A 27,457-nucleotide genomic window follows, 5' to 3' on the forward strand; every position below is an offset into this window, starting at 1 on the left:
GAAGATGCTCCCATGAAAAGCTGTGGAGGCAAAGCCCTCAGACTCCCCTCAGACAGCAGCCAGAGGAATGCTCTGCCTGGCCTAAGGAATCTTCCACCCAGTTGCTCTATGAGTAGCTTGCCCAGTCATGCATGACCACAAACCTGTCTAAATAGGCAGCAATGACCAAGACTGAAACTCAAATCAGGAACTTTCCGGTCTGACAAGTTAAAAAAAAAAAAGATTTCCACTCCACACTTAACTTAGCACAGGCCAGGCCCTTCCTTGCCCGGTGTTTCGTGCTCTTGGTTCCTTCCAAAAGCCTCTGAGAAGGGACACAACCCACACCGGGCTCGGAGCAAGGCAGCTGAAATAATCCCACAGCCAAAAAGGGGAGACTGCATTCCTCACACAAACACCCTCACACCTCATTTGTCTCTTTTCCCTGTCTCCAGCCACCCCACTGACCCCCTAGTGTGTCTCTGCAGGCAATGAACTTGGCAGAAAACGGCATTTTTGGCCAGTTTCTAGGGCTTGCCTGGCCACTGGATGGGTCTGAAAGCTCCAGAGTCACAAGGAGCTCAGTGACTTGAGGGCAAAGCGTGATCACAGAGAATTTGGCCAAGATGCCAAGACTCTGAGGAGCAGGGAGGATGTTCAGTCAGGCCCAGAAGGGAACAGTTCTCTGACAAAGCATTTCTCCAGTCAGGAGGTGCAGGTTGAGCAATGGGCTGACACCAGCTGAAACAACAGCCTGGGCGGGAGGAGCGGGATGCAAAACCACAAGGATATCTCTTGAGGTCAGCAAGGAAAACAGAGTTTCTTACTGGGAAGAAAAAAGAAGCCAGAATTGCAGCATTGTTACTTAACCCAGGAAACTTTGTTCAACCAAGACCAGCAGGCTCAGCATGACCACACAAAAAATGCTACCAGGCTTTTATTGGAATTCCTGAGTGCCTGCACGCCTGCCTCAGCCAGGTTTAACTAGCAGTGGACTCTGCCTGGAAAAGGTAATTCTGACTTTATTTCCTGCCTGTGTTTATTCTCATCTACTCTGGAGTCACCCAAGGCAATTCCCACTTTATTCCCTGCCCGTGTTTATTCTCAGGTACTCTGGAATCACCCAAGGCAATTCCCACTTTATCCGCCCCCTGTGTTTATTCTCAGGTACTCTGGAATCACCCAAGGAAATTCCCACTTTATTCCCCCTCTGTGTTTATTCTCATCTACTCTGGAGTCACCAGGCCGTACTTCCCTCCACATAAATATAAGCATTTCAAGAGGAACAGTGAGGTTGTCAGCCTGGGAAAGGAGAGAACATCCACTTCCAGACTTTTCTGCTGGAAATCCTTCTCCTTCAAATTGCCAGCCTTGCTGTGGTGAAAAATTTTGTCACCACAAAATTTCGCAGGTGGGAAGGGATCAATCCCTTCTTGCTGTGTTCCAGAGGCCAGGAAAGCAGCTCAGTCCAGGAGCAGTTCCAAAACTTATTTCAACCTAAACTGCCCCAGAGTCACAGAACACAGCCACACACAGTGACAAGGATGGGAACACAGCTGGGAATTGCAGAGACTGGAAAAGGAGGAGGAAGGGGACTGAGAATCTGTGTTTTTACAGCCACATCTAGCGTGAGAGTGCACAGAAGAGGCCGAGGAATAGGAAGAGAAAGTGACACCACCATTACTTTAGATTGGCTGTAAACTTTCTCTTCTTGTTGCGGGTCCTTCAGAAGTGGCTTTTTCCAGAAGTAAAACTTTTTTCCAGACAGTTCTACCCCTTTCCCTGGATGACCCTCGGCCCTAACCAGACAGATGTCTCTGTTTCAGGCAGTTCCTGCATTCCTATCAGGTGCGAGGATCAGGATTGAGCAACAGCACCTCCAAAAGCAACCAAACCTCGAGGGCGAGGAATTGGGAAGTGAGTGGGATCTCTTCCCAACCATCACATGACTTTTATTCATGCTCCTCCTTGAGGATGAGGTAACATTCCATTTTCAGACAATGTGCTTTGCCTGATTATCTACAATAACCAGACTAAGATAATCCATTTTAAAAACATCCTTTTTTCACCTGCAAAAACTTGTGTTATACCATAAATCAGGGAATAAATGAAAGGTTAATTAGCTGTGATTTCAGTTCAGTTGCTCTGTGAGGGATGCTGTCCTTTACAGCTCTCTCCATGAAGATTCCGGGAACTTTGTTAACATTCCCATCGTGTTCCAGCACTAAGATTATGGTCAACAAGCAGCACACTGAGAGGCTGGTCACAACTCCCAACAGGCTTCCAAGTGACACTTCCACCTCACCTGCCTGCCTGAGGCTGCCTGGAAAGGGGGGAATCTCCCTGCTGTGTCCCATAGCTCCTCAGGCTCACTGTGATCTGGGAGGGGAAGGGAAAGGAAGGGGAGAGGGGAGGATAGCAACCAAGAGAAATAGAGATACAAGGGAAAATCCCGGGCCTGGGCTGTCAGGAGACAGGCAGAGAGCTGGAAGAGGGGTGGAGGGAGAAAGGAAAGGCATCTGGAGCCATTTACCTTTTACAGCCTTTTCCAAGACAGGGAACATCAGAACAGGGAAGGGGAGGGAAAGGGAGGGAAGGGAGAAGGGAAGGGAGAAGGGAGAAGAGAAGAAGGGAGGGAAGGAGACGGAAGAAGAGGGAAGGGGAAAGGGAGAGGAGAAAAGGAAGGGAAGGGGAGAGGGAAGGAAACCACTGCAGCACGTGGCCCCGTTCCCAGCCACCAGACTCAGCACGGCCTCCCTCCAGGCAGCCTGGGCGAGGCCCGTGGTACCGGACGGCTGTGGAGCGGGGGGCAGCCGGGTTGTCCGCGGTTATCCCGGTTTATTCCGGTTTGTCCCGAGTTATCCCTGTTTGTCCCGGAGGGTCCCGGTCCGGCCGAGCCACGTGGGGGCGCCCGCCCTGCGCGCTCCGTGCGCCGCTGCCCCGGGGCACGCTGGGAGTTGTAGTCCCCGCCGCGCGGCGGAACGGCGGGGCGGTGCTCAGCAGCGGCCTCTCCGCGCTTTGGCGGAGGCTGCTCCAGCACTGTTGTTTCCTCACGGACACTCGGGGACCTGGAGGGTGTTTTCCGCCATCCCGCAACGCTGCCGAGATGCAGCGCTGCGGGGATCGGGCATCGGTGTCGCGGGGGATGACGTCACGGGAGGCGCGGGCGGGTGTCATGGCCGTGGGGGCGCTGTTCCCTTCCAAGCCCCCTGAGGCGGGGGAATGAGGGAGGGCGGTGCCCCGGGCTGTGTAAAGAGGAGCACCCATTGAAATAATCTCAGTGGAACCTGTGCCAAACACAGGATGTTGCAAGAGAAGCGTCAAATTGCGTCTTCAGTTTTATAAGGAACAGGCACACACACAACATTTGCTTCCTCTGAGAATTCACCGTTTCCAGCGTTGTAAAAAATCCTGATTATCAACAGAATCACAGACTGGTTTGGGTCGGAAGGGACCTTAAAGACCATCACATTCCATGGGAGGAGACGCTTTCCACTATCCCAGGTTGCTCCGAGCCCCGTCCAACCTGGCCTGGAACACTTCCAGGGATGGGGCAGCCACAGCTTCTCTGGGGAAATCCATTCCAGTGCCTCGTTACCCTCACAGGGAATAATTTCTTCCCAATATCCCATCTAAACCCACACTCTGCCAATTTAAAATCACTCCCTCTCGTCCTGTCACTCGAGGCCCTTGTCCAAAATCCATTTCCAGCTCTCCCTGAGCCCCTTTCAATGGAAGGGGCTCTAAGGTTTCCCTGGAGCCTTTCCTTCTCCAGGCTGGACATTCCCAGCTCTCCCAGTTTGTCAGCTGTGGGTTCTTTGGATATGTGAGAGAAAGAAAAAGAAGCCCAGGGCAAGCCAAACTCGATATCAATGTGTGTGTTTTGTAACACTGCCAGCCCCATAACCACCAACAAGCATTTCATAACAAAATTAAGCAGAAAGAAAAACCTAATTTATGTTGTGGGAAGGGGAACAAGGGCTTGTGGTCTAGAGGCAAAAAGAGATAATGGGAAAATATATGAAAGTGGTGAAATTGTCAAGAAAGCAGGATGAGAACAGGCCTGAAAGATGACTGGTGAGAGCAGAACAGGCCATAAAAATATGATAAAATATATAAAAATTATATTCCTTTCTCTGTAGAGGGCATGGCAGAGCTGGCTGCCAAACAAGGGGAGTATTTTCCCTGTACAAAAGCTTTTAGTTTTCCAAGTTTAAAATTAAATGCCGCATCTGATTCTGGGATTTCTCACAAATATTTTGTGCGTTTACTTTCCTGAGGCTGATTAATTCTTAAGCAGCTGATGAAAAGCAAGCCATGAACATTGCTTTTAAACATTCAACCCCCAAATATCTTTAGATTTTCCAAGCAATTTCCCTCACGCTTCTTTTTTACCTGAAACTTGAATTTGAATTGGGCTCAGTCTGCTTAAAAAAGGAATTCTGGGCATTAATTTAACCTTCCAAGAAAAAGCACATAATTTAACCCTAACTTTGCAAAAGTTAATACACATTTCTGCTGATGCCAAGATAAATTCTCAGCAGGGCAGACAAAGGAAGCCTGGATGAGCAGCATAAATTCCAAAATTTTAGGTAGTTACCCCTGAGTGAGATAATACAAATCTGACTAAAATGGGATTAATAAACAACCAGATTTTTACCACCCCCAAAGGGATAAATTTCTTCCCAATATCCAATCTAATCCTTCCCTCCTTGAGCTTAAAGTCGTTTAAAGCCAGGTGTTTAAAGCATGGCCACAGAGAGGACAAAGTCTCTTCACAAGGAGCCTTGATTCTATGAATCCATTTTTTGTATAAGAATTAAAAAATATGGAGGAAAGGGAGGAGAAAGTAGCACTGACACACCGAATGCACCTTTTTTTGATTCCCAAAGTCTTGGGAATTTTAAAGCCAGAACCGTAGCCCAACCTGAATTTCAGAGGTGGGTGCTAATTTTAGAGGAGAAAAAGAAATAATTCACAACCTCTTTTATGTTGCATATTTTCATATCTGGCAGCATCATACAAAACAAAAAAAAACCAAAAAGAGAGGGGAAAATCTTCCCTGGTTTCGTTGCAAGTAAAACAATCCACACATTAATAGTATAGTTGGATTTTTCTTAAGGAAAAAAATAGCTTTTTTTTTGGAGGCACATCAAGAATTTCAGGAATTCTTTCTATTTAGGAATAGATAAATAAAAATGTTCCCTCACTATTTACATGAGATTAGCCAAACAATAGGTGAAATCTGATTTTCAGTGGCAAAAGCAAGGTGTGAATGCACAGAGGATCACTCACCTGGGAATTTCAGTGGTACAAGGTATTTTGCCTCGATTTATTTAGTGCTGTCTGTACTCCCCCCCCCCCCGTTCCAACAGGGCAGCTCCACTTCTAGGAATATGAGAGGAGCTCTGTGGTGGTGGGCCAGTCCAGGGGTATTGATTTCTGAGAGCAGCCAAAAATAGACACTCAGGGAAAGAGGATCAGAAATGGGGTGAGTGTATTACGATCCTTCCCTGCTAAATTTTTCCAGTGCTGCCAAAGAAAATCACAGCTGTCTCTTTCTAGTGTTAGAGGCTACTGGGGATGAGGAAAATGAAAGAGGATGTCTCGCTTTTGAGGAATATTTAGGGATTAGCACCTGCATCCAGGAAGGGGTTACAGTTGATGATAAAGAGTGAACCTCTAATGGACACTTCCCACCAGACCAGGTTGCTCCATGTCCCATCCAGCCTGGCCTGGAACACTTCCAGGGATGAGGCAGCCACAGCTTCTCTGGGAAGGAAGGAGAAAAGAAGGAACATATTCCTTGCTAAGTTTCCCAAGAACTCTATCCCAGCTTTTGCTGTGAGCATTGTTTTGTCCACTGGCAGCAAACAGCTCCTTACAGCGGCTGTTTTTGGGAACACATAGCTCTGGTGGGTGGAGAGGGAGGGAACTGTAGCAGAATTAGACTTGATAATCCAACTTTTCCACTTTCACAAGCCGGGAGAGGCATCAACATCTCCCATCTGGACGCACTTTGGGAATCAGGCTCTAGTTTGGTACCTTGGAATTCAGATGCCTCTTTTAAAAGGCATCCAGGGCTTGGAATTGCACACAAGCTGACACCCATCTTTAGGCATCTGTCTGCCCAGCCGCATTTAGATTCCATCACCTCTGGAAAGAGGAGAGTTCTTCAGTCCTGCAGGGAGCAGCCACCCAAGGCCCTTCATCTTAACAAGCCCTTTTGGGCATCCTGAGGAAGCCTCTAATGGTCTTAAAACCTTCTTAGGAAGCTCCTGGTAGACCTCCCTCATCCTTCTAACAAGCCCCAGGGGTCAGCTTCACAGGCACTGAGGAGAGGGAAACTTTCCTCCTTGTTAAAGGAAATGAAAACTTCCAAAGCAGTTCAGTTTGTCACAACTTCTCCACACCTCAGTTGGAGAGTTCATGGCTTGGCCAACACCTCTCCAGTCCTCCACTTGGTTGGTGCAGAAGTTATGGCAGGAGTTTGAAGGATAATTGATCCTTCATCATTATCCTTCACCAGCAGCACCAGCAGCTGCCCCTGGGCAACAACTTGCGGTTGGCAGAAGTCCCTCAGAACCTTGTGGAAGTGCCTGGGACATCTCAAGGGGGCCATCAACAGGCATGGCCGGTGATGACCAGATTCCAGGGGTTCTAGTCAGGAGTAAAGTTGTGGCTAAAGACAAATCCAACTGCTGTGCCCTGGCTGTGCTGCTGTTCAGAGCCCTGGAAGAGCTGGAACAAGGATTTTTTTTTGGCAGATGAAATGCTTCATAAATATCCTGCTCCCAGTTGCAATCTCGCTCACACTGACGATTTTTCCTGCATTTCAGACACCTTAAGGCTACAATTGATACAAGGTCTCATCAGAAAATGAAAGCATTTAAAAATCCAGAGACACTTGTAGTTAAATAATAGAGATTTTATTAAACGTATCCAATCAGAAATTTTTGGGGTCAACCAAGTGAGGATAATCTCAGCATTTTTGCAGGATGACTTATTATTTCTCTACAGAGAAGAGAGGTGGTGAAGAGACAGGTGAGCTGCAGGAAGCAGCATCACCTCTCTTTCCATTAGGATTTGATGCAGCAAGGAGGGAAAAATGGGAAAAAGAAAAAACGTAGTGGCAAACATGGCTCCAGAGATGGAACTCTGGAGATTCCAGCAAACATCAGACACTCAGCAAGGAGAGGGAGAGAGGAGAGAGATTTCAGGGCTGATCCATAAAACATAATTTAATATATTTGGAGTTTAATTTTGAAAGGGATATAAACTGCTTTAGTACGGTGTATCTAAGTGTGCCTGAGTACCAATTCCCAGAATTCCTGCCCTAAAAGATGCATCCAACACCTGCCTGCTCTCACCTAAGATTCCTCAGTGCTCAGTGGAGAACAGCATTCTCAGATGGACTTTTCTCCTCCTGTGAAAATGGCCCAAAGCTGTGCCATGCGATTCTGGAAGTGCACAGCTCTCCCTTCTAACTGCAGAGGGAGCCAAGAGAAGGAGTTTTCAGCCCAGAGAAGGAGTTTTCAGCCCAGAAAAAACGAATTTGGTTTCCAGCATCTAATTTTCAGATGTCTGAAAGTTAGAGAAGATCAGTCACAAGCTGCAGTTTCTACCCAGCTGATTGTGGAGACTGGGCGAGGTTTTCTTCCCTCGTTAAAGCACTTCTCACCCGGCTGATCACTCTTCTGAGGGCACGTTTCACCTCTTTGTTCCTCAGGCTGTAGATGATGGGATTTAGGAGCGGGGTGAGCATTCCATAGAGCATGGAAACGACCCTGTCCCGAGGCGGGGAATAGGTGAAGGAAGGGCGGACGTAGGTGCAGATGGTGGTCCCGTAGAAAAGGCAGACTACGGTCAGGTGAGAACCACAGGTGGAGAAAGCCTTTTGCCAGATCCCGGGGGAGTTCCTGGACAGGATTTCCAGGAGGATATAGATGTAAGAGACCACAGTGACCACACAGGCGCTGCTCCCCAGCACCCCGGCCACCACCAGGATCACCAACTCCCTGCTGCGGGTAGATGAGCAGGAGAGGGCCAGCACGGGAGGAATGTCACAGTAATACTGCTGGATTTTGTTAGGACCACAAAAAGAGAGCGTGAAAACCAGAGAGGTGTGCAGCAGGGAGTTCAAAAGACCTACTGCCCAGGTGCCCACGGCCAGCTGAGCGCAGAGCTTTGTGCTCACAATGCTCGGGTACCTCAGGGGGTGGCACACGGCCATGTAGCGGTCGTAGGCCATCACAGTCAGGAGGAAAATCTCCGTGCCCACCACAGCAATGAGGAAAAAGTGCTGGAGCAGGCAGCCAGAGAAGGAAATCTCTTTGTGCTCCAGCAGCAAGGCTCCCAGCATCTTGGGCACGGTGATGGTGGGGCATAAGAGATCCAGCAGGGATAAGTTGCTGAGGAAGAAGTACATGGGGCTGTGCAGGTGGGAGTTGGTGCTAATGGTGACGAGGAGCATGATGTTGCCTGCCATGGTGGCCAAATAAATGATCAGAAACAGCACAAAGAGAAGCAAATGGATTTCAGGAGCATCAGAGAGGCCCACGAAAACAAATTCAGATACCGTTGAGAGGTTGACCCTCTGCATCTTATCTCTCGTTGTGGGAATGAGGCAGAGGTTTCCCTGGAATAAAGAAGGTGTAACTTAATCACAATTTCACCCCCATTCTAAAGACTGTGAGGGGTTTTTTTTGTCCCTTTAGAAGTTCAAAACCATTTCCAAGACACACTCAAAATCTAAATTTTACCCACATATCCCTAATACAAAAGGCAAAATGTAGGTATTAAACTTCCCAGGGATTAATTGAAAATGTTACTTTTTGCAAGTTGCCACCTCAGACTGAAGAGCTGAAAGTTGAAGTTACCTTCCCTGTGGTGTCCAGCTTGAGACACAGCCCCAGGCAAAACAACAGGGCTTTGAAAGTTCTCTGAGCAAGGGGAGTGGGGCAGAATTCCTTTCAACATAAATTATTTAGTATTAAGAATATCACTAAAAGAGTCTAGATTAGTAACTGAAGCTAAAACTTATTTTTTAAGGGAGTGATGCTGCCAAAGAAGAATTAAATCCCTGGTAATCAGCGGACAGATGCATTTTGGGGGTGTTTTTTCAGTTTTTGGATGGGGCTTGGAGCAACCTGGTCTAGTGGAAGGTGTCCCTGCCCATGGCAGGGGGTTGGAAGGAGCTGAGCTTTAAGGTTCCTTCCAACCCAAACCATTCTACGATTCTATCATAAAAAAAGAAAAGGATATAAGTTGGTATTCAGTAAGTGACTTCCCACTTTTTTCTGTAAATTTTACTCCATATTAGTATTAGTACTTTTAGCTTCTATCTGGACTTTCCTCCATCCCTTTTCCCCAATTCAAGGAAGTCCAAACTTGGCATTAAAGGATCTTTCCATTTACCCTTCGTTACTCCCTGGAATGTAGCTCAGTGTTTACAGTAAGGATTTACATACCAGCCCTACAGGGAGGGAAGACAAAGTTCAGTCCAAATGGTTCCTTTTTGGGAGACTTTTGGATTGATTTTGAGATGGCGGGAATATTGTACCACATTCTCGTTTGTAAGAGGTGCAGAGATAAATAGATTGATGAAATATTTTTCATCTGAGCCAGGCTCCTCTGTGGTCTCATGTTCTCCCAGAAACTTGAGAGGAAGCAAAGTCAGGTCTTAAACTACATAAGAAATATTTAACTCAGCTGAAATAAAAGGGACATCACTTGTTCATAAAATGGGGAGCTCATTCAGGTGAAATAGCACAGCAACAACACAGAAATACTCACTGCTACACAGAATTAATTACAGGTGATTTATAGTTGTCTGTATCTCCAGGGAACAAAATAATCCTTTTTCTTCTTTCTACATATGACATAAAAATGATTTCACTCTTAAGGAAGAGACGAATCTCAATACAGCAGCGTTGCAATATTCACACCAGCACTGGCACAAGGGCTGGCTTGGCTGCAGGAGTAGACACCTCTCTTCTTTAATGAGGTTTTATAAATATGAGGGAGTGTCTGGGGACGAGCATCTCTGAAGCTTTTTTGGATGTTCCCTTAATTGCATGTATGAGGGGTTTTTCAGAATCTTGCCAAAGGGGGCTGGAAATCGAAGGAACCAAAATTACCAGCACTACTTTGAAGAGGCAACAAAAATTCCCCTCTGGTTCCATTAAGCATCCACATGTGATTTATGGGAGTGCCGCTTCCCATGTGATATCCAGGACTGGGAACAGGCCTGTTCCTATTCCAGCACTACCTGACCATAAATTCTGCACTGTTCACATGGATGACTCTGGCTGTCAATCATTCTTCCAGCCTGTTTGCTGTGCTTGCAGGGTGTGACTCCTGGAAAATTAAGGATTCTGCATCTTACATGGGCAAACACTGGTAAGACAAGAGGAAATGGTTTTAAACTAAAAGATGAGGGATTGAGATTGGATATGATGAAGAAATTCTTCCCTGTGAGGGTAGGGAGGCCCTGGCACTGCTTCCCAGAGAAGCTGTGGCTGCCCCATCCCTGGCAGTGTCCAAGGCCAGGCTGGATGGGGCTTGGGGCACCCTGGGCCAGTGGAAGATGTCCCTGCCCACAACAGGAGTGGAACAAGATGAACTTTAAGGTCCATTCCAACTCAAACCATTCCAGGACTCTATAAACTGGAATTCCCCAAGGGTCACACAGCACAGGCCTATCCTGCCACGGGAATGCAGAGCTGTGGCTGGAATAAATCCCCATGGTCCAGTCCTTTCCCTGTTGTGCTGCAGTTAGCCCAAGGACCATGAAGCATCACTCTTCCCTTAGAATAAGGAATAAGGAATTTTGCAATAAGGAATTTTGTAATAAACCCAGATGCCAGAAAGAGATACGACAGAGACCCATCCCTCACCTCTCCCTTCTGACCTGAACCATTCTGTGATTCTGTTCTTCTCATAAATCTAAAGTGCTTCTTTTGGGGTGGGATGCACTGGCCCCATCAAGGTGCCAGTCACCTAGGACTGGTTTTGGGCTGCTGGCTCTCAACCCTACATCTAAGTTATGTATTTGCAGGGATAATCTTAGCAGGGTTATTTGAAGTAGAAACACAGAATAGACTTTGAGATAAGTGTTCTGCCTCGGGGTAAATAAATAAAAATTATGTTGCATTGTATTTTATTATAAAAAGTCATTAAAAAAAACCACCCCAAAAGAAACAACAACACAAAACCCCCTCGATTTGCAGAATCCAGATGTGCACTAATTGATGATGTGCTGTATTAGACCCCTCTTGCCCTGTTGCCCACCCCTTCCTGCCATCCCCAGTGTAGCACAACCAAAGTGATTTGATTTTGATCACTTCTGGGACTGCCCAGCTTTGTCATTGTTTGAGATTTCCATCTAGGAATGCTTACGATGAGCCCAGACTGATTAGAGTCTGCTGAAAATGCTCCCTTTTCTCTGATGTCCATTTGTGTTTCAGTCCCACAGTCTTTAAACAAAATTGATTAGTCCGGGCTCTGTTCAAGTTTCCTGGGATTTGACAAAAGCTTTGTAGAGATCCTGCCAGTTCTCCAAGGATTGTTTTTCCCTTTGAGGCCATTTTTCACTGTCCTCTAGGTGAGGGCAATAAATCTGAGGGTGAGCTCAGAGAGCTGATAATTTCCAGGAGAGAAAGAACTCGGGATTTTAATGGTCCGCGCTGGAGCCAATTTACACACGGGGACAAACTCAGCTGCCAAAGCTGCACTTTTGCAATTTGTCAGGCACCAACTTTTTAACAGCATCTTCTGAGGCCTTGTTAAAGTCATCCCAAGATGTTTCCTGGGGAGAAAAATCAATTCTATTAAATTGTTTGTCTTCATAGAATGGTTTGGGTCAGAAGGGACTTCAAAGTTCATCCCATTCCAGCCCCCTGCCACAGGCAGAGACACCTTCCACTGGATCAGGTTGCTCTAAGCCCCTTGTATTGAGAGACCAGCTCCCCAAAATATGGAATTTTAGTTTGTTTTATCAAAATTGGAGCTATTATTTCAAGTCAATTCACTGTTGATGCCCCACATTTATACCTGGTGAACAAATTGACACCAGCAAAATAACTGGACCACAGCTCCAATTTGCCTTGCATTGGTTTATGAATAAAATATTTATAAAAGCTTTATCAAAATATTTTTTAAAATTATCATAGTGGTACATTTTTATTCTTCTCAATTGAAATTTCCCTTAAATCGACCTAGAGGACATTTATTTTTCAACATTTCTCTCTAATACTAAAAAATACTTCTCTTCCAACCCAAGCCATTCTGTGATGATCCAATGATGATTCTGGTTGGAAATTCACCAATTGAAAACAAATTTAACTTGCACCAAGATTTGGAAATCTCTCTTAACCAGGAGGATCAATGACTCACTGATGGTTCTGATCCTCCTCTTCCTACAGGTGTGGGAGTGAGGGCTAATTTAAGACAGCACGAAGAGACAGGGAAAGTAGAAATCCTCCCACTTCCTGTGCAGCAATTTAAATTGGGTATTAGGAAAAATTCCTGCATGGAAAGGGTTTTCCAGCCCTGGAACAGGCTGCCCAGGGCAGTGGTGGAGTCACTAACCCTGAAGGGGTTTAAAAGCCATGTGGATGTGGCACTTGGGGACATGGGTTAGTGGTGGCCTTGGCAGTGCTGGGAAATGATTGGACTTGATGATCTTAGAGGGCTTTTCCAACCTCAGTGATTCCATGATTTTATTTAGGAGGGATGAATCCAATCCTAAATCATTCTAGCACAAAGAAATGGATGGTGTTCCTCTCATGGCAGCCACTGAACTTCTATCCCTGATGGATTTGGTGATGTAACTTCTGCCCACATAGAGGCATTTTGGGTTGGACGGGACCTTATAGACAATCCCATTCCAACTCCCCTGCCATGGACAGGGACACCTTCCACCAGCCCAGGTTGCTCCAAGCTCTGTCCAGCCTGGCCTTGAACACTGCCAGGGATGGAGCAGCCACAGCTTCTCTGGGCACCCTGTGCCAGGGCCTGCCCACCCTCACAGGGAAGGATTTCTTCCCAATATCCCATCTAAACCCGCCCTGTGTCAGTGTGAAGCCATTTCCCCTTGTCCTGTCATTGCAGGCCCTTGTCCAAAGTCCCTTCCACTCTCTCTCCTTCCTCTATATATTGTGCCTCGTATGATTTTAATAATTCTCTTCTGTGAGAGAATTATGAGTAAAAATATTCTTATATGTCTAAAGAAAACCCTACAAGCAAAATCAGTACTGTCTCTGCCTTCTGGTGTTGGTGGGTGAATTTGGGGACACTTAATGCATGTGCTTCTGCCATCTGCTGCCACAGCACAGGAAAAGCACATCAGAGAGGGAGACAAGCCTCGTCCTGGATTCATTTATTTATTTGAAAATTATGATCCCACACGAGTGAAAGTGTTTAGGAAGTTTGGGGTCTTCAGCATGGATTTTTAATATTTTTAATATTAACAGTTATATGTGTATATAAATATATTTATACATAATTTGAAGTCTGTAGGCTTTAGCCACTAAGTCATTAGTGTGTTGGAGTAGAGTAGGAATGTGACTCCAGGTGTAACTCCAGGGTGTAACTCCAGGGTTCTGCCAACCCAGCTTGTCTCAGAAGGCTCTGCAGAGCTTCCACAGTCTCCACATGGATTCCTTCACCTCGTTGCTCCTCAGGGTGTAGATGAGGGGGTTCATCATGGGCGAGAAGGTTGTGTAGATGACACAGACGTACTTGTTGGAGGGCAAGGTCCCAGCAGGCCGCAGGTAGGTGAAGATACAGGGCACGAAGACCAGGGTGACAACCATCAGGTGTGAGGCACAGGTGGACAACGCCTTCCAGTGCCCCTGGGAGAGGTGGCCCCGCACCTTGGCCAGGATGAGCGCATAAGAGGCCACCAGCACCAGGAAGCAGCCCAGGGATATGAGGCCACTGTTGGAGGCCATGAGCCACTCGGTGAGGGCGGTGTTGGTGCAGGCCAGTTGGACGACGGGCAGCACGTCACAGAAGTAGCTGTGGATCATGTTGGGGCCGCAGAAGGGCAGCTGGAGCACGAGCAGAGTCTGGATAATGGAGTGGATAAAGCCCCCAGCCCAGCAGGCAGCTACCAGGGCCCAGCAGGCCCTGCGGGCCATGATGGCCGTGTATTGCAGGGGCCTGCAGATGGCCGTGTAGCGGTCGAATGCCATCACCGTCAGGAGGAACATCTCTGAGGAACCCACAAAGTGCAGGAAAAACAGCTGGGCCATGCAGCCCTCAAAGGCAATGGCCTTGTGCCCCGAGAGCAGGGCCACCAGCACCCTGGGGGCAGTGACAGAGGTGTAGCAGATATCGATGAAGGACAGGTGGCAGAGGAGGAAGTACATGGGCGAGGAGAGCTTGGGGTCAGTCCTGACTGTCACGATGATGAGGAGGTTGCCCAGCAGGACCATGGTGTAGGCCAGGAGGAAAAGGGTGAAGAAGAGGAATTGCAGCTCCTGGGTGTCAGAGAGCCCCAGAAGGATGAATTCAGTCACCCGGGAGAAGTTCCCCTGTGCCATTGCTGCAGCTCAGGCTCCCATGGCACATGTGTGGGCCTGGCCAGGAAGAGAAGGGAATGTGCTCCAGCTCCAAGGCTCATGGATGGTGTGAGCAGGATGCATTTGCTGCTGCAGAAAGCCCAGTGTCATGTCAAAAATGACAGAAGGCAGAGTTTGCACTCACCCCCACCTCTTCTGGCCCTATTCAGGTCTCTGGGCCCTCCACATTGACCTTCTCTGCTCAACTCACTCTGACCACTATTTTCCTGCATTGTAGTTGGTGTGCTTCCATTCTGTCAAGGAGAAATCACAGAATCATGGAATTGTTGAGGTTGGAAAAGCCCTCTAAGAGCATTGAGTCCAGTCATGCCCCCAGCACTGCCAAGCCCTCCACTAAACCATGTCCCCAAACCATGCCACATCCAAACAGCTTTTAAATCCCTCCAGGAATGGTGATTCCAGCACATCCTGCTGTCAGATACCAAGAGCCATGAATGCTGGAAAAATGCTGTGCTGTCCTTTTTCCTACTGGAATTTGAAGTGCCAGCATGGAAGCAAATGCTGCCATTCTCAAGCATGAGCTGTTCCATGTTCTGATGCTTAATAGCACTCCTCTAAATTGAGGAAATGGCTCTCCAGTTAGCTTGTCCACTCTGAAACTGGGAATACATGCACAGAAACCAGGTCTGGGAGGTTCCTCACTGAAAAAAATTGGGGTTTCTAACACAGCAGAAGCTGCAAAGCCCTGCACAGTTTCTCCACCTCTTTATTTTTTAAAGGGATTTTTAAAGTTCTTCAGTAGACAAATACACTCTGGCCTGCGGAGGTTAAAGTGGGACAGCAGAGGAATGCACATTTCCTTTTATAATCCCACAAGGAAATTCTCATTTCTGCTGAGGAGTTTATAACTCAGAGAGAAGGAGGTTACAAGTGAGAAACCGGGTACCTACGATGCCAACAGCATTAAATAAAGTTGCTTTAGGATCTGTCTTTTGGGACAATTTCAATTTAAAGGCAATGCTTCCTTGAAGGAGTAACGGTGATACCCAAGCCAGATTGTGTCACTGACGTGTAATAACAAGCTCTGGTTATTTATCTGAAGAGGGTGGTGGAAATAATACTCAGGTCCTGGATGTGGTGTGGAACACCCCATAAATACACCTGTAGTGACACTGGGGTAGTGAATGAGCTGTTGGTGACCCTCCTTTACTGACAAACACCCACAAATGCACCTTTGCAGCATTCTCATGCAGAGCACAAGAATCACTAGTGTGGGATATCCCTGGAAGTGCTCAAGACCAAGCTGGACAGGGATTGGAGCAACCTGGCCTGTGGACCTGCCCATGGCAGGGGGGGTCAGAACAAGATGAGCTTTAAGGTCCCTTCCAACCCAAACCATTCTGGGATTCTTAATCTGTAACTGATTTTTAAATTTTTCTTTCCTAAATCATAAAATAGACCTCACAAAAGTCACTCACCAGCAATGCTGCTTTGCAAAGGCAGGATTTCAGTGCGGCCTGAGCAAAACAAAGGAACAATCCCAGGACACTTCCACAGAGAGTTCACTTGCTGTTGCTCCTCTGACGGCCTCCCCAAACCACTTCAGGGGGTTCCATCAGAACCTCTCAGTTCCATCAGAAACTCTCTGCAAGTTGCTGCTCAGAAGTTGTGAAAACAGCTCTGTATCTCTGCCAACTCTGAGCCCTGAAAAGAACAGCCCAACCTTCTGTATTTCCCATTCTGCAAAAAAAACCAACCTCCAGGAGCTTCTGCAAGTACAATTATTTCTGTAGCAGAAATAGTTCAAGTAAATCACCCAGCAGAAGCGCAAGACTATCAGGAGTAATGAGATCCCAGAGGCAAAGGGAGTTTTGTCAGAAATCATCAGCGGGCAAGGAGCTAAAATTGTTCTCTGGATAGTTGTTAGTGTAGTCTCTGGAGAGAGATGTCAGGAGTAAAAATGTCTCTTACATAGGACATTTATATAAATCCATATAAATGGATATAAATTTTGCTTTCTGTCCTAAGCCAATATTTCTCATCTGCAATTTTATTTCTTATTAACTTACACGTTGACAGCACAAACCAAAAATATCACAGATGTTATCCCTTAGACACTTGACTTACAAATTTAAAACAAGAGGCAACACATGAAATCACTTCACACAAAAAAATGTACAAAGGTTTGTGGTGAGCTTTCCTTGCTCACCACATATTTTTACTGACACTGCAAAGCCCAGAGGCAACTTTTGAGCTCAGGTATGAAATTCTTGTAAGAATTCTTGGCAAAGTGACACTCTTTCCAGTGACATCTTCCATAAGCTGTGGGTGAATATTTGCTCAGCAGTACGCAGAAGTGAGACCTCTGAAAAAACCCCACTGGTGTTCACCTCCAAAGCATTTAAAAATACATTTATTTTATATCGTGCTCTGTTGGGCAGAGATAGGTGAAGTAGATAGATTTATAGGATAATTATGGAATTCCAGAATAACTTTTTGGGTTGGAAGAACCATCTCATTCCACCACCTGCCATGGGCAGGGACACCTTTCACTAGACCAGGTTGCTTCAAGCCCCGTCCAGCCTGGCCTGGAACAGGGCAGAAAGGATTTGTTGCAGTGGGAGAGGAAGGGGAGAAGTTTCCCCTCCTGTTCCTTCATCAGCAAACCACCCAGCCAGCTCATAATAGCAGGTTTTTGTGGTTTTTTTCTTATGGGATTCTCTACCTGGACAACATTTTCAGTATTTTTAACAGTATTTATTTAAACATTGGTGTTGCAGTTGCTCAGGAGGCCGTGGTCTGGGCCTGTGCTTGTTGACAAGGAATAGGAAGGGAATGCCAGAGTTCCCAATGTCTTTCCCATCAAAAAATGAATGTTTAGTGTCCTCCTAATTTCAGCAGAAGCCAAGAGCCAGCTGTCCTTTGAAAGGCAGGTTTTGGGGCATTGCCACAGAAGAAATTACAGCAAAACATGGTTGATTTTCTCTAATCCTTTGGAAACAAGACCACAGCCCTACTCCTTCCCATTTCCGCTTCCCACTTTCCTCCTGCACAGTTTCCTCATGGCTCCCTTCACCTCCCCGTTCCGGAGGGTGTAGATGAGGGGGTTGAGCATGGGTGCGATGAGCCCGTAGAACACGGCCACGCTCCTGTCCTTGGCCAGGTCACCCGACAGGCGGATGTAAACAAACGTGCAGGGCCCGAAGAACAGGATCACCATAGTGATGTGGGACCCACACGTGGACAGGGCCTTGTGCCACCCTGCTGGCTTTTGGCCCCTCAGGGAGACCAGGATGACCACGTAGGACGCGATCAGGATGAGGAAGCAGCTCAGGGATATGACCCCGCTGTTGGCCACCGCGACCAGGCTCGCGGCGCGCGTGTCGGCACAGGCCAGGTGGAGCAGGGGGCGGACGTCACAGAAGTAGTGGGCCACTTTGTTGGGGCCACAGAAAGGGAGCAGGGCAGTGGGAAGGGTCTGGAGGGTGGAATGCAGGAAGCCCCCCGCCCAGCAGCCCCCCACCACGCAGCCACACAGGCGGCGGGACATGAGCATGGGGTAGTGCAGGGGCCGGCAGATGGCCGCATAGCGGTCGTAGGCCATGGCCGTCAGGATGAAAATCTCCGTGCAGCCAAAGAAATGAAACCCAAAGAGCTGCCCTATGCAGCCTGCAAAGGAGATGGTGTTATTTTCCACCAGGAAGCCGGAGATCATTTGGGGAGCTGTGACAGAGGAGTAACAAACATCTACAAAGGACAGGTGGCAGAGGAAGAAGTACATGGGGGAGTTCAGGTGCCGGCTGCTCATCACAGTGAGAACTATGAGGAGATTTCCTGCCACTGTGAGCGTGTAGAACAGCAGGAACACCACAAAATATATTTTCTGCACCCCTCGGTTCTCTGAGAGGCCCAGGAGAATGAATTCCTTCACCCTGCTGGAGTTTTCCATGCTAATCTGCTGGGCGACGTGCAATGCAGAGCCTGGGAATGTGGAAAGATAAAGACAAAATGATTCATCCGTTTTTTCATTCTTAAAAATTAATTCTTTATCAGAAGTGCATTCTCTCTGAGAAATATATAGGATTAGAATTAAGTTTATCAGGTGCTTTTTAAATTTGTCTTGGGTTTTGTTTGGTTTTTTGTAGTTCTTCCCCCTCTACATATCTAATTTACCTTGTATGAGATGCAGCCATAGAATCATAGACTCCTGGAATGGTTTGGGTTGGAAAGGCCCTTCAAGAACATCTAGTTCCAGCCCCACTGGCAATGGGCAGGGATGCCACCCACTAGATCTTTCTGGGATTGGATCCATCTGATCTGGGCTTCTACTTTATGATTTAAAAAGATGGCAAAATTAGAAACTCCTGTGCAGGCAAAAAGCTGATCAAGCACCCACCGGAAATGCTGAAATGGTGAAAAACCCAGATTGCTCTCAAGCTCAAAAGAGTGAAGCCTACAGAGGAAGTTGGGAAAGTTTGGGACTTTTCCTGTGCTTGCAGTTTTACTGGCAGGAGGTGAAAGATAAGAAAGGGGGAAAAAGGGGGTCTTACCTCTAAAATCATCTTTTCAGTCATTGACTAGAGGTACATGATATAGTGCAATGAGTTGCACAATGAAATAAATACAATGTGGATTGTTATAATTAAAAAATAAAATGGATGAGGAATTGCACCATCTCCTCATTGCCAGGGTTTTCCCCTAAAATCTCAGGTGGTTAATGGAAAAAAGAATTAAATAACCTGATTTGGGACTGCAAAACCAGTTCTGCACAAGGTTCCAGCCAAAGAGAGCCAGAGATGGTTGACAGCTTCAGGAGAAATTTCATTTTGTATTTTCACATTTGTCAAGAAGGGGGGGGTGGAGGGGAGGGGGGGTGGTGGTGGAAGAAGAAATCAAGAAAGAAAAGAGGAAAGGGAAAAGATCCTGGAAAACTTACCTCCTCTGTGTTTGGAGATCTAATTTTTTGTGGAAGGTATGTAAGATTTTATGTCCCAAACATCTCCCCTTTCCTGGCAGAGGCTTTAAAGAACATAGAACAGCTTCTGAAAAGCTTCCAACACTAGCTTAGGAGGTCCCTTTTTTAATCCTACCTCTTTAATTCTTTGCTTTACTGTATCACCAAGTGTATCCTGGTGATACACTTGGTGATATACGGGCTTTTCCTGCCCGTGTTGGAGCTGCTTGGAGGGAGTGTGGGCACTGAAGGGTGCACACACAGCCCAGCAAGCAGAGAGAAAAAACTGTTTAAGTAACTTTCCTTAACTCTCTCCAAGGAAATCTCCCTCCTCCAAGGCTTAATTCCCTGTTTACGCAGAGCTCCTCCACCCTCTCCAAGGAAATCTCCCAGCTCAAGGGCTCTTGGGGCTGGAGGAGGGAGGTGTGAATGCTCAGTGGTGGGAAGGAGCAGAAATTAATCCCATCCTGCCCGAGAAAGTTTAGATTGGATTTTAGGAGAAATTTCCTCACTCACAGGGTTGTCCAGCCCTGGCACAGCTTACCCAGAGCAGTGGTGGAGTCACCATCAACGTGGAAGGATTTAAAATGTGTGGATGTGGCACTTGGGGGCATGGGTTAGTGGTGGCAGTGCTGGGGAATGGTTGGACTTGATGACCTTGGAGGGCTTCTCCAAGCTTAACAATTCCATGATTCTTGGAGATAACAGCCAATAGATTAGCTGAATATTAAACTGGACAAGCATGTGACGTGACCTGGTCGAGTTAACATTCTCAGACTCTGACATTAATTCAGGCTTTGTGCTTTTCCCGGGTGTAAAGGCCCCTTAGATCCACAGCTTAGGCTTTATAGCATTGTGAGTAATAAACCAGGACTTTTAAACCATTGTGTATCCCAAAAAAACTCCACAAGCCCTGCTGAAAAAAATAATCTGAGAGGTTTCTAGTAGTAAGTAGAAGAGAGACAGAAACTTGGGTCACTTCTTGATGGCCCTCCAAGTCTCTGTTTTCCATGGAATTTTGTCACTGGTAGCCCAGGGAATAAAGCCTTTTGGAAGAACTGGCATGTTTCAGCAAAGGTCAGTGAAGTAAAGAGTAAGTAAAAAAACAATTCATTCTTTTGCAAATTAAGAAACTGAGGGTGGGAAGGAAGTCAGCTCTTGTACATCTGTGGAAGTCAGCTGAGTTGAGCCTTGGCCACTCCAGGCTTTCCTCTGGAAAGAAATGGATCTATTCATCTGATCAGTTAGGGGAAATGGCTTTAAGTGACAGGAGGTGGGTTTAGATGGGATATTGGGAATAACTCCTTCCCTGTGAGGATGGTGAAGCCCTGGCACAGGTTGCCCAGAGAAGCTGTGGCTGCCCCATCCCTGGCAGTGTTCAAGGCCAGGTTGGAGCAATCTGGGATAGTGGAAGGTGTCCCTGCCCATGGCAGGGGCTGGAATTGGATGAGCTTTAAGGTCCTTTCCAACCCAAAATTCAATGAATTTGTGAATTATTTCAACTCCAACTCCTCACTCCTCTGAAGTTTAGTGTGTATTTTCAACTTATGATTTATGGACATCAATAAATAGTTTCATCTACTGCCCATCCCTTTGTTTTGCTGACATTTATTGAAATTTAGAATGGCCCAATAACAAGAAAGGCATTTTGAATATCTCCCAACATGGAATGCCAGCAATCCATGCAGAGAAAGTGGAAACCCTCAAATTAATGAGGAGGTTAAATACTGCTCTGGGTGAAAATAGTATTTTAATTTAAATATCATTTTACACCATAGCCTGGAGTCCCAGCCAGGTTAATGAGGGTTGCCAGTAACCACTGCAGGAAATAGGATTGGGTAAGAAAGTAAAAACAGTCTTACAATCTTTGGGAAAGGAAGAGGAAGAACAGATGACAACAGAAGCTGAAGATGTACAAATGTGTTTCTTACCTGCTAAGCAAATTTGGGCTGGATCTGCCCATTCCTGTGCCCACTGACACACATGGCAGCAATTTGGGTGGCATCACACTCCTGTCCCTTTGCTTCTCTGGCCCAAGTGACTAATGGGGGAGGCTGGTATCTCTTCAAAATAGCTCCCTGTAAGGATGCCAGGAAAGGAGAAAGGTGTTTCCTCTGTTTTCACACCCTTTGGCCAGTGGATCTGGGTGGCTCATGGACATGGAGTGTGTGTGGGGAGGAGTGGGATGTTGTGGGTGGGTGGTGGGTTCTGTCTGGGTAAGAGACACCAGGTGGGGAAGAACCCTGAATCTGAGGTGCTGTTCAGGGGGAAGTTGTGAAACTGGAAGTGAAAGGCATGAGGCTAGAGGGATTTTGTGAAATAGGAAGCACCTGAGGTGTTGAAGGACTGTGCTGAAAGCCTGTGGGGTGTGAAGGGGCACTGAAAGACACCAGAGCTATGTGTTGAGGGCAGCACAAACAGGGGTTGGGCATCTGGAACTGCTGAGGTGGGGGTGCAAGGTTGGATGAAGCAGTAGGGACTGCAAAAGGTGCTGAACTGTGCTGGGAGAGGCTGTGGGTCAGAAGAGGACACTGTGGTGACGGCTGTGTGACAGCTGGGCAGGAACAGGAGGGAATGAGAAGTGCTGAGGGAGGTTGTGAAACCTCCAGCGAAAGTGTTGTTGGAGAGAACTGTCAATTCCTGAGCAGCAGTGAAGCCTCATCTTCGGGGGCCTCGAGTAGGACACCCCATCAGTGCAAGGTTTGTATGGACAGCTCTTGCAAGAGCAGCTCAGGAAGGGAGAAGTAGTAAAAAAATAATGTTTCCATGACACTGCAAAGAGGGGAGGGGGAAGTGGTTCAAGTCTGGGTGATGGTGCACACACAGAGGGGGTGTTTCCCCCTGTGAGCGATTGGCTGCCTGGAGCGTCACGCTGAAAACACCGTGGCTTTTTAAACGGTGGCTGCCCAGCCCAGCACTGCAGGATGACACAAGGACTCGAGCTGCACCCTATGTCACACAATCCAGGGGACAACATTGTCCAGCACAGGTGCTGAAATTCTCAGGAACCCAGAAAAAGGTGAGAAATTCTGGGATGGGTCTTTGCCGTTGCACTCTGATGGTTTCTGTCAGGTTTTGGGGAAGGGAGGAGAAACAAAACCAGTGGAGGAAAAAAGATCAGATATTTACTTCTCCTGCTGGATAGAAATTTGCTGTAGGTCAGGAATGGATGATAGTAATTTTCAATATAAGGCAAGCTTCATTCCAGGGAACAATTTTCCCTGTACAAGTGCTCTTGAACTGCTCTAAATGCACCTCTGTAATACAGAAAGTCATTACTCAGAGACCTGGCATTACAACATCATAACTTTCTTTCCATAGTCTGAGACGTCTTTGTGGGGTCAGGGTTGTTCTGCTTCAGGAACTACAGGCAGGACTTGCAGGCAAACCACAGGGAGGATATTGAATCTCAAGGGAGAAAAAGACCACCTGGACTCAGGCTGAGGAGAGCTGTCACTTATTAGTTACATTAAGGAAGTAGATTCACATCTTGAAAGTGTCTTGAATGTGACAGGAATTCAGTCTTTCCAAGGGAATGTGATAAATAAATGAGAACGGTGAGTGACTTTCTCAGTGTTCTTCTCCACGGTCTGCAGAAGTCAGAGAAGGATTTCTTCACTTCTAGTACAGCAGAAGGCAAAATTATTGATGTTTTGTCATTTACCCGTTGGAGTCATTTCTGTTCCTGCCAGTCTTTAGGCACATAGAGCACCTTCCAGTGCCTAAAAGTGCTCCAAGACAGCCGGTGAGGGACTTTGGACAAAGGCCTGGAGTGACAGGACAAGGGGGAATTGTTTTAAACTGGAAGACGGTGGATTTTGAATTAGATCTTGGGAGGAAATTCTTCCCTGTGAGAGTGGTGAGGCACAGGTTGCCCAGAGGAGCTGTGGCTGCCTTATCTGTGGAAGAGTTGAAGGCCAGGCTTGATGGGGCTTGGAGCAACCTGGTCTGTGGAAGGTGCCCCTGCCCATGGCAAGAGGTTGGAACAAGATGAGCTTTAAGATCCCTCCCAAGCCAAACCATTCCATGATTCTGTGACATGATCAATGGCACAAAGCCATTTACCATTGGGAAAGAATCACCTGTCATTCCCTGAATCGCCAGTGGGGAGAGATGCACCTGTGGAGGCTGCAGTGGGCTGAGACAGAGCTCAGGCAACACTCAAATGTTCACAACCTCTTCAGATCGAATGGAAATTTGCACAGAGGCCAGGAAACCACGTAACCACCCGGCCTTCCTCTGTTCTCGCAGCAGAAATGCTGCACAGAACTTGAGGCTGTTTCTGCTAATTTCTGCAAAAATGTGACCATTTGTGGCCACCCCTGGAGCAGGGTATGAAGGAGGAACAGCCACAGGGCGGCTCTCCAGAGTCTTCATGTTGGAAGTGCTCAAGGTGCCATAAGAGCTGAGGATGGGATCATCCAGCTCTGCAGTGCCAGAAGTTCCCTGGTTTCAGTCAACCCTAAAGGAAGTCATAGAATCCTCAAATAATTTGGATTGGAAGCGACCTTAAAGCCCATCCAGTTCCACCCCTGCCATGGGCAGGGGCACTTTCCACTAGCCCAGGTTGCTCCAAGCCCCTTCCAACCTGGCCTTGAAATTGCCTGCACCACAGGCTCCTTCTCCCTCTATCCATGGGGCCAGTGTGCCTGGGGTGCTGGGATGGAACAGCAGTGAGTCAGTCTGTCACGTTCTGGGTGCTTTTGAAAGTCTGTCTTCACATGTGCTGCTGCACCACAAGGAGAGAACAGAGGATTCATGCTGGCTACATGGTTCAGTGATTCACATCTTCCCAGAAAACCCCATTTTTTGTTCCTCTCATCTTTTTAACTCCTTTGCCTTCTGTGTCCCAGTTAACGGCTGGCTGGAGGACAGCAGAAGAACCACTATATTTGTTCTCTTTCAGACCAAAAAAAAGGTGTTAAACCTGGTTTTGTTTTCACCCCCAAGATTCTCAATCAGATCTCAGTACCATAGGGAAGGAAACAGTGACCTAACTCAGGGAATGGGGTGAAAATTTGTCAGAACCGCAACTCCCTTGTCCTGTGAGGACGAGATAATCTGTCGTTTCTTACATGTGGTTCTCGCAGTTTCTGAGGGAGAAGCTGAGGGCTCTGCCAGACCAAAATGTTCATTTGTTACTGTACATGGGACCCAGGAGAACCACATCAAATGGCACTTTATTAAAATAGAAATCACTTGTCAATATAAAAAACTACCAGTTGTTGTCATGGAATCACAGAATTCCAGAGTGGTTTGGGGCTGGAAGGGACTTTAAAGATCATCCAGTTCCAACCCCCTGCAATGGGCAGAAACACCTTCCACTATCCCAGGTTGCTCCAACCTGGCTTTGGATACCTCCAGGGATGGGGCAGCCACAGCTTCTCTGGGCAACCTGTGCCAGGGCCTCCCTACACTCTCAGGGAAGGATTTATTCCCAATATCCCACCTAAACCCACCCTGTGTCAGTATGAAGCCATTTCCCTTTGTCCTGTCACTCCAGGCTCTTAGTCCCTCCCAAACCACATTATTTTGTGATTCCATGAGATCAAATTATGGCTACAAAGCCTCAGAACAAATCCGGGAACCCCTCTAGAAAAGTCACTCTGGAGTTACCACCTCTCCCCTTTCTGCTCCCAGGTCTGGAATCCCCCATTATGAGACCCTCAACCACACCAGTCCTCCTTCTGGCTACAACCATCCAGGCTCCTGGGACCAACCAGAGTGGAGCTGTGGGACAACCACAGCCATCCTACACTGTCCTCAAGTTCATGGAGAGCTTCTGCCTGCTGAGTGCTGCCTGTGGGATGGTGGGGAACGGCCTGGTCCTGTGGTACCTGGGCTTCCGCATCCGCAGGAACCACTTCACCGTCTACATCCTGAACCTGGCGGCCGCCGACTTCGGGTACCTGCTGTGCATCGCCGTGGAGACCGTGCAGTACCTGATGCAGTTCAACGTGGGGGTGCAGTTCGGGATATTCCTCTTCCTGGATCTCTTCATGTACGGCACGGGCCTGTACCTGCTGACGGCCATCAGCATTGAGCGCTGCCTGTCCGTGCTCTCCCCCATCTGGTGCCGGACACACCGCCCAAAGCACCTGTCTGCCGTGGTGTCCGGCCTGCTCTGGGCGCTGTCCCTGCTCCTGAACACTCTGGGATATGTTTTGTGCACTGCCCGCCCCTCTCCCAGAGTCTGCCAGCACCTGCTCATCACCATCGGAGCCTTGGACTTCCTCGTCTGCACCCCCCTCATGCTGCTCTTCAGCCTCACCCTCTTCCTCAGGGTCAAGTGCAGCTCCCAGCCCTTCCAAACGGGCCGGCTCTTCACCGTCATCATGCTCACCATCCTCCTCTTCCTCATTTTCGCTGTGCCCCTCAGCATCCTCATCCTCCTGGACTTCCTGGGCCACAAGTTTCTGTATTCCCCGGAGATCGGCTTCGTGCTGTCCTGCGTCAACAGCACCCTCAACCCCGTCATTTACTTCCTGGTGGGAAGCTACAGGGATCGGAAATTCAGGCTCACCCTCCGCCTGGCGTTCCAGAGGGCCTTCCAAGACTCGGGAGATGACAGAGATGAGCGGGAAACCCGGGACACAATAACCATGTCCTCCTAAAATCCCATTCAGAATTCCTTGGAATGTAGAAAGGAATTTAGAATCCCTTGGCAGAACTGAAGAACTTCGAGGTACCGTGGGAGGTTCATCTCACCTGACCCTCAGTACCCTCTTTGTAAATATTTTAGGTCATTATTTTAAGTCCTGTCTGTGATCCTTGAAAGCACAGGAGCACCTGGACCACAGAATATTCCTGACCTGTATTTGGACCACATTAAAAGTTCCTTTTTCTGTCCAGTGACTATTAAATAATATTCATTTGATAAGGTGAAATGTCTTGGTGTCTGTGAGAAACGAAGCCCACTCTTCTTTTTTTGGGGTTTTATAAGCTTAATAAGGGACAACAGTGGACAAAGGCCACTTAAAGCAAGAGCCCGCAGCGCTGGGTGCATTGCTCATAGCCAGAGGCACAGCCACCTACACCAACTTCCCGGCTGTATGCTTTAACATCATGTATATTAATAAGCCACAATGCATATGCATCGTTTTCCTGAGAACTAATTTGCATTTCCTTAGGAGGGATTAACATAGTTCCTCCCCCCCCACCTGGCTTTTTAGAGCATGCATAATGTGATCGTGGGGGTCTTTGGGGGTCTTTTGTGATGAAGGCTCAGGTCTTCCTCATATCTTGAACTTCTCAACTTCATCTTCAGAGCATGTGCAGTTGTGGTGTTCCTGGGTCTTTCTGGATCCAGCCAGTTTAAATTCTGTACTTTGTGCTGATTGGTTTCACTGTTGCCAACTTCTCATTAGTACATCCTGCTGCTTCCTTCATCCAGCTAAACTTGTCTATTTTTGCAATTATTCACCTGGCAAGTTTCTGTTTATTTGAGCACTAAGCGATTAGTTAACCATACACTCACTATTACATTGTATAAAAAAATTATCATTCAAATTATATAGGTATAAAAAGTTATGATTCAAGTTATATTGGTATAGAAAGTCATGATTCAGGTTATATTGGTATCTTATAACTCAAGCATCTTGTAATTTTGACCCCAGTTATAATGTTAACTAGTTAATATCTGCATAGCAAAGTTATTCCTAACATATTTGCACATAACATTTCCTAACATATTCTGACACATGATATTTCTTACATTTCACTACCCGAGAAAGACAAGTAGCTGTTTATCACAGTGTCTGAATTTCATCAAAGAAATACTGCTCGGGATAAATCCTGGTCATTCGTAAACTCATAAATTCTCCGTGTTGCTTTTCACCCACATCTCTGAAAATGAGATCGGTACCAACAATCCTCCTGTTGGAAGCAGACATGAAATTCCAGGAAGGAGAGTCCATTTACGCCTCTTAATTCATAATTCCCATGTCTGAGCACACACGCAGCCTTTTGTGGCTCACAGAGCCGTTCTGGGCTTCCT

General features: G+C 47.2%; 4 protein-coding genes across 5 annotated transcripts; 1 reads left to right on the forward strand and 3 right to left on the reverse strand.

The window, feature by feature from the left end:
- The first annotated feature begins 908 nt into the window (after positions 1–908).
- LOC116445365 (proto-oncogene Mas-like) lies at positions 909–26,348 on the forward strand. 2 transcript variants are annotated; one of them, XM_032111939.1, is made up of 3 exons: positions 909–989; positions 1,806–1,958; positions 25,102–26,348. In XM_032111939.1, the coding sequence occupies exon 3, from the start codon at positions 25,119–25,121 to the stop codon at positions 26,073–26,075; it is 957 nt and encodes a 318-aa protein (XP_031967830.1). In that variant the 5' UTR covers positions 909–989; positions 1,806–1,958; positions 25,102–25,118; the 3' UTR covers positions 26,076–26,348. The 2 variants fall into 2 exon arrangements, with proteins under 2 accessions (XP_031967830.1, XP_031967831.1); XM_032111940.1 differs by lacking the exons at positions 909–989; positions 1,806–1,958 and adding an exon at positions 22,246–22,480.
- Positions 969–8,581, reverse strand: LOC116445357 (olfactory receptor 1019-like). The gene is made up of 2 exons (XM_032111923.1): positions 7,661–8,581; positions 969–1,684 (listed from the first exon to the last, which is right to left on the reverse strand). The coding sequence occupies exons 1-2, from the start codon at positions 8,579–8,581 to the stop codon at positions 1,493–1,495; spliced, it is 1,113 nt and encodes a 370-aa protein (XP_031967814.1). The 3' UTR covers positions 969–1,492.
- LOC116445371 (olfactory receptor 4D5-like) lies at positions 13,282–14,869 on the reverse strand. Its single transcript, XM_032111950.1, has one exon. It carries the CDS (start codon positions 14,526–14,528, stop codon positions 13,602–13,604), a length of 927 nt encoding a protein of 308 aa, XP_031967841.1. The 5' UTR covers positions 14,529–14,869; the 3' UTR covers positions 13,282–13,601.
- Positions 17,426–18,485, reverse strand: LOC116445369 (olfactory receptor 4S2-like). The gene has a single exon (XM_032111947.1). It carries the CDS (start codon positions 18,454–18,456, stop codon positions 17,521–17,523), a length of 936 nt encoding a protein of 311 aa, XP_031967838.1. The 5' UTR covers positions 18,457–18,485; the 3' UTR covers positions 17,426–17,520.
- Positions 26,349–27,457: the final 1,109 nt, after the last annotated feature.

The sequence above is a fragment of the Corvus moneduloides genome, chromosome 6 (assembly GCF_009650955.1).
Source record: "Corvus moneduloides isolate bCorMon1 chromosome 6, bCorMon1.pri, whole genome shotgun sequence".
NCBI lineage: Eukaryota > Metazoa > Chordata > Aves > Passeriformes > Corvidae > Corvus > Corvus moneduloides.

Bases quoted from the DNA above. Each gene is read 5' to 3' on its own strand.
- LOC116445357 (XM_032111923.1), bottom strand. From the start codon at position 8,581: ATGCAGAGGGTCAACCTCTCAACGGTATCTGAATTTGTTTTCGTGGGC. The intron at 1,685-7,660 runs GTGAGAAGTGCT...CAACAAGAAGAG, and splicing joins TCAGAAGAGTGATCAGCCGG to AAAGTTTACAGCCAATCTAA.
- LOC116445371 (XM_032111950.1), bottom strand. From the start codon at position 14,528: ATGGCACAGGGGAACTTCTCCCGGGTGACTGAATTCATCCTTCTGGGG.
- LOC116445369 (XM_032111947.1), bottom strand. From the start codon at position 18,456: ATGGAAAACTCCAGCAGGGTGAAGGAATTCATTCTCCTGGGCCTCTCA.
- LOC116445365 (XM_032111939.1), top strand. From the start codon at position 25,119: ATGAGACCCTCAACCACACCAGTCCTCCTTCTGGCTACAACCATCCAG.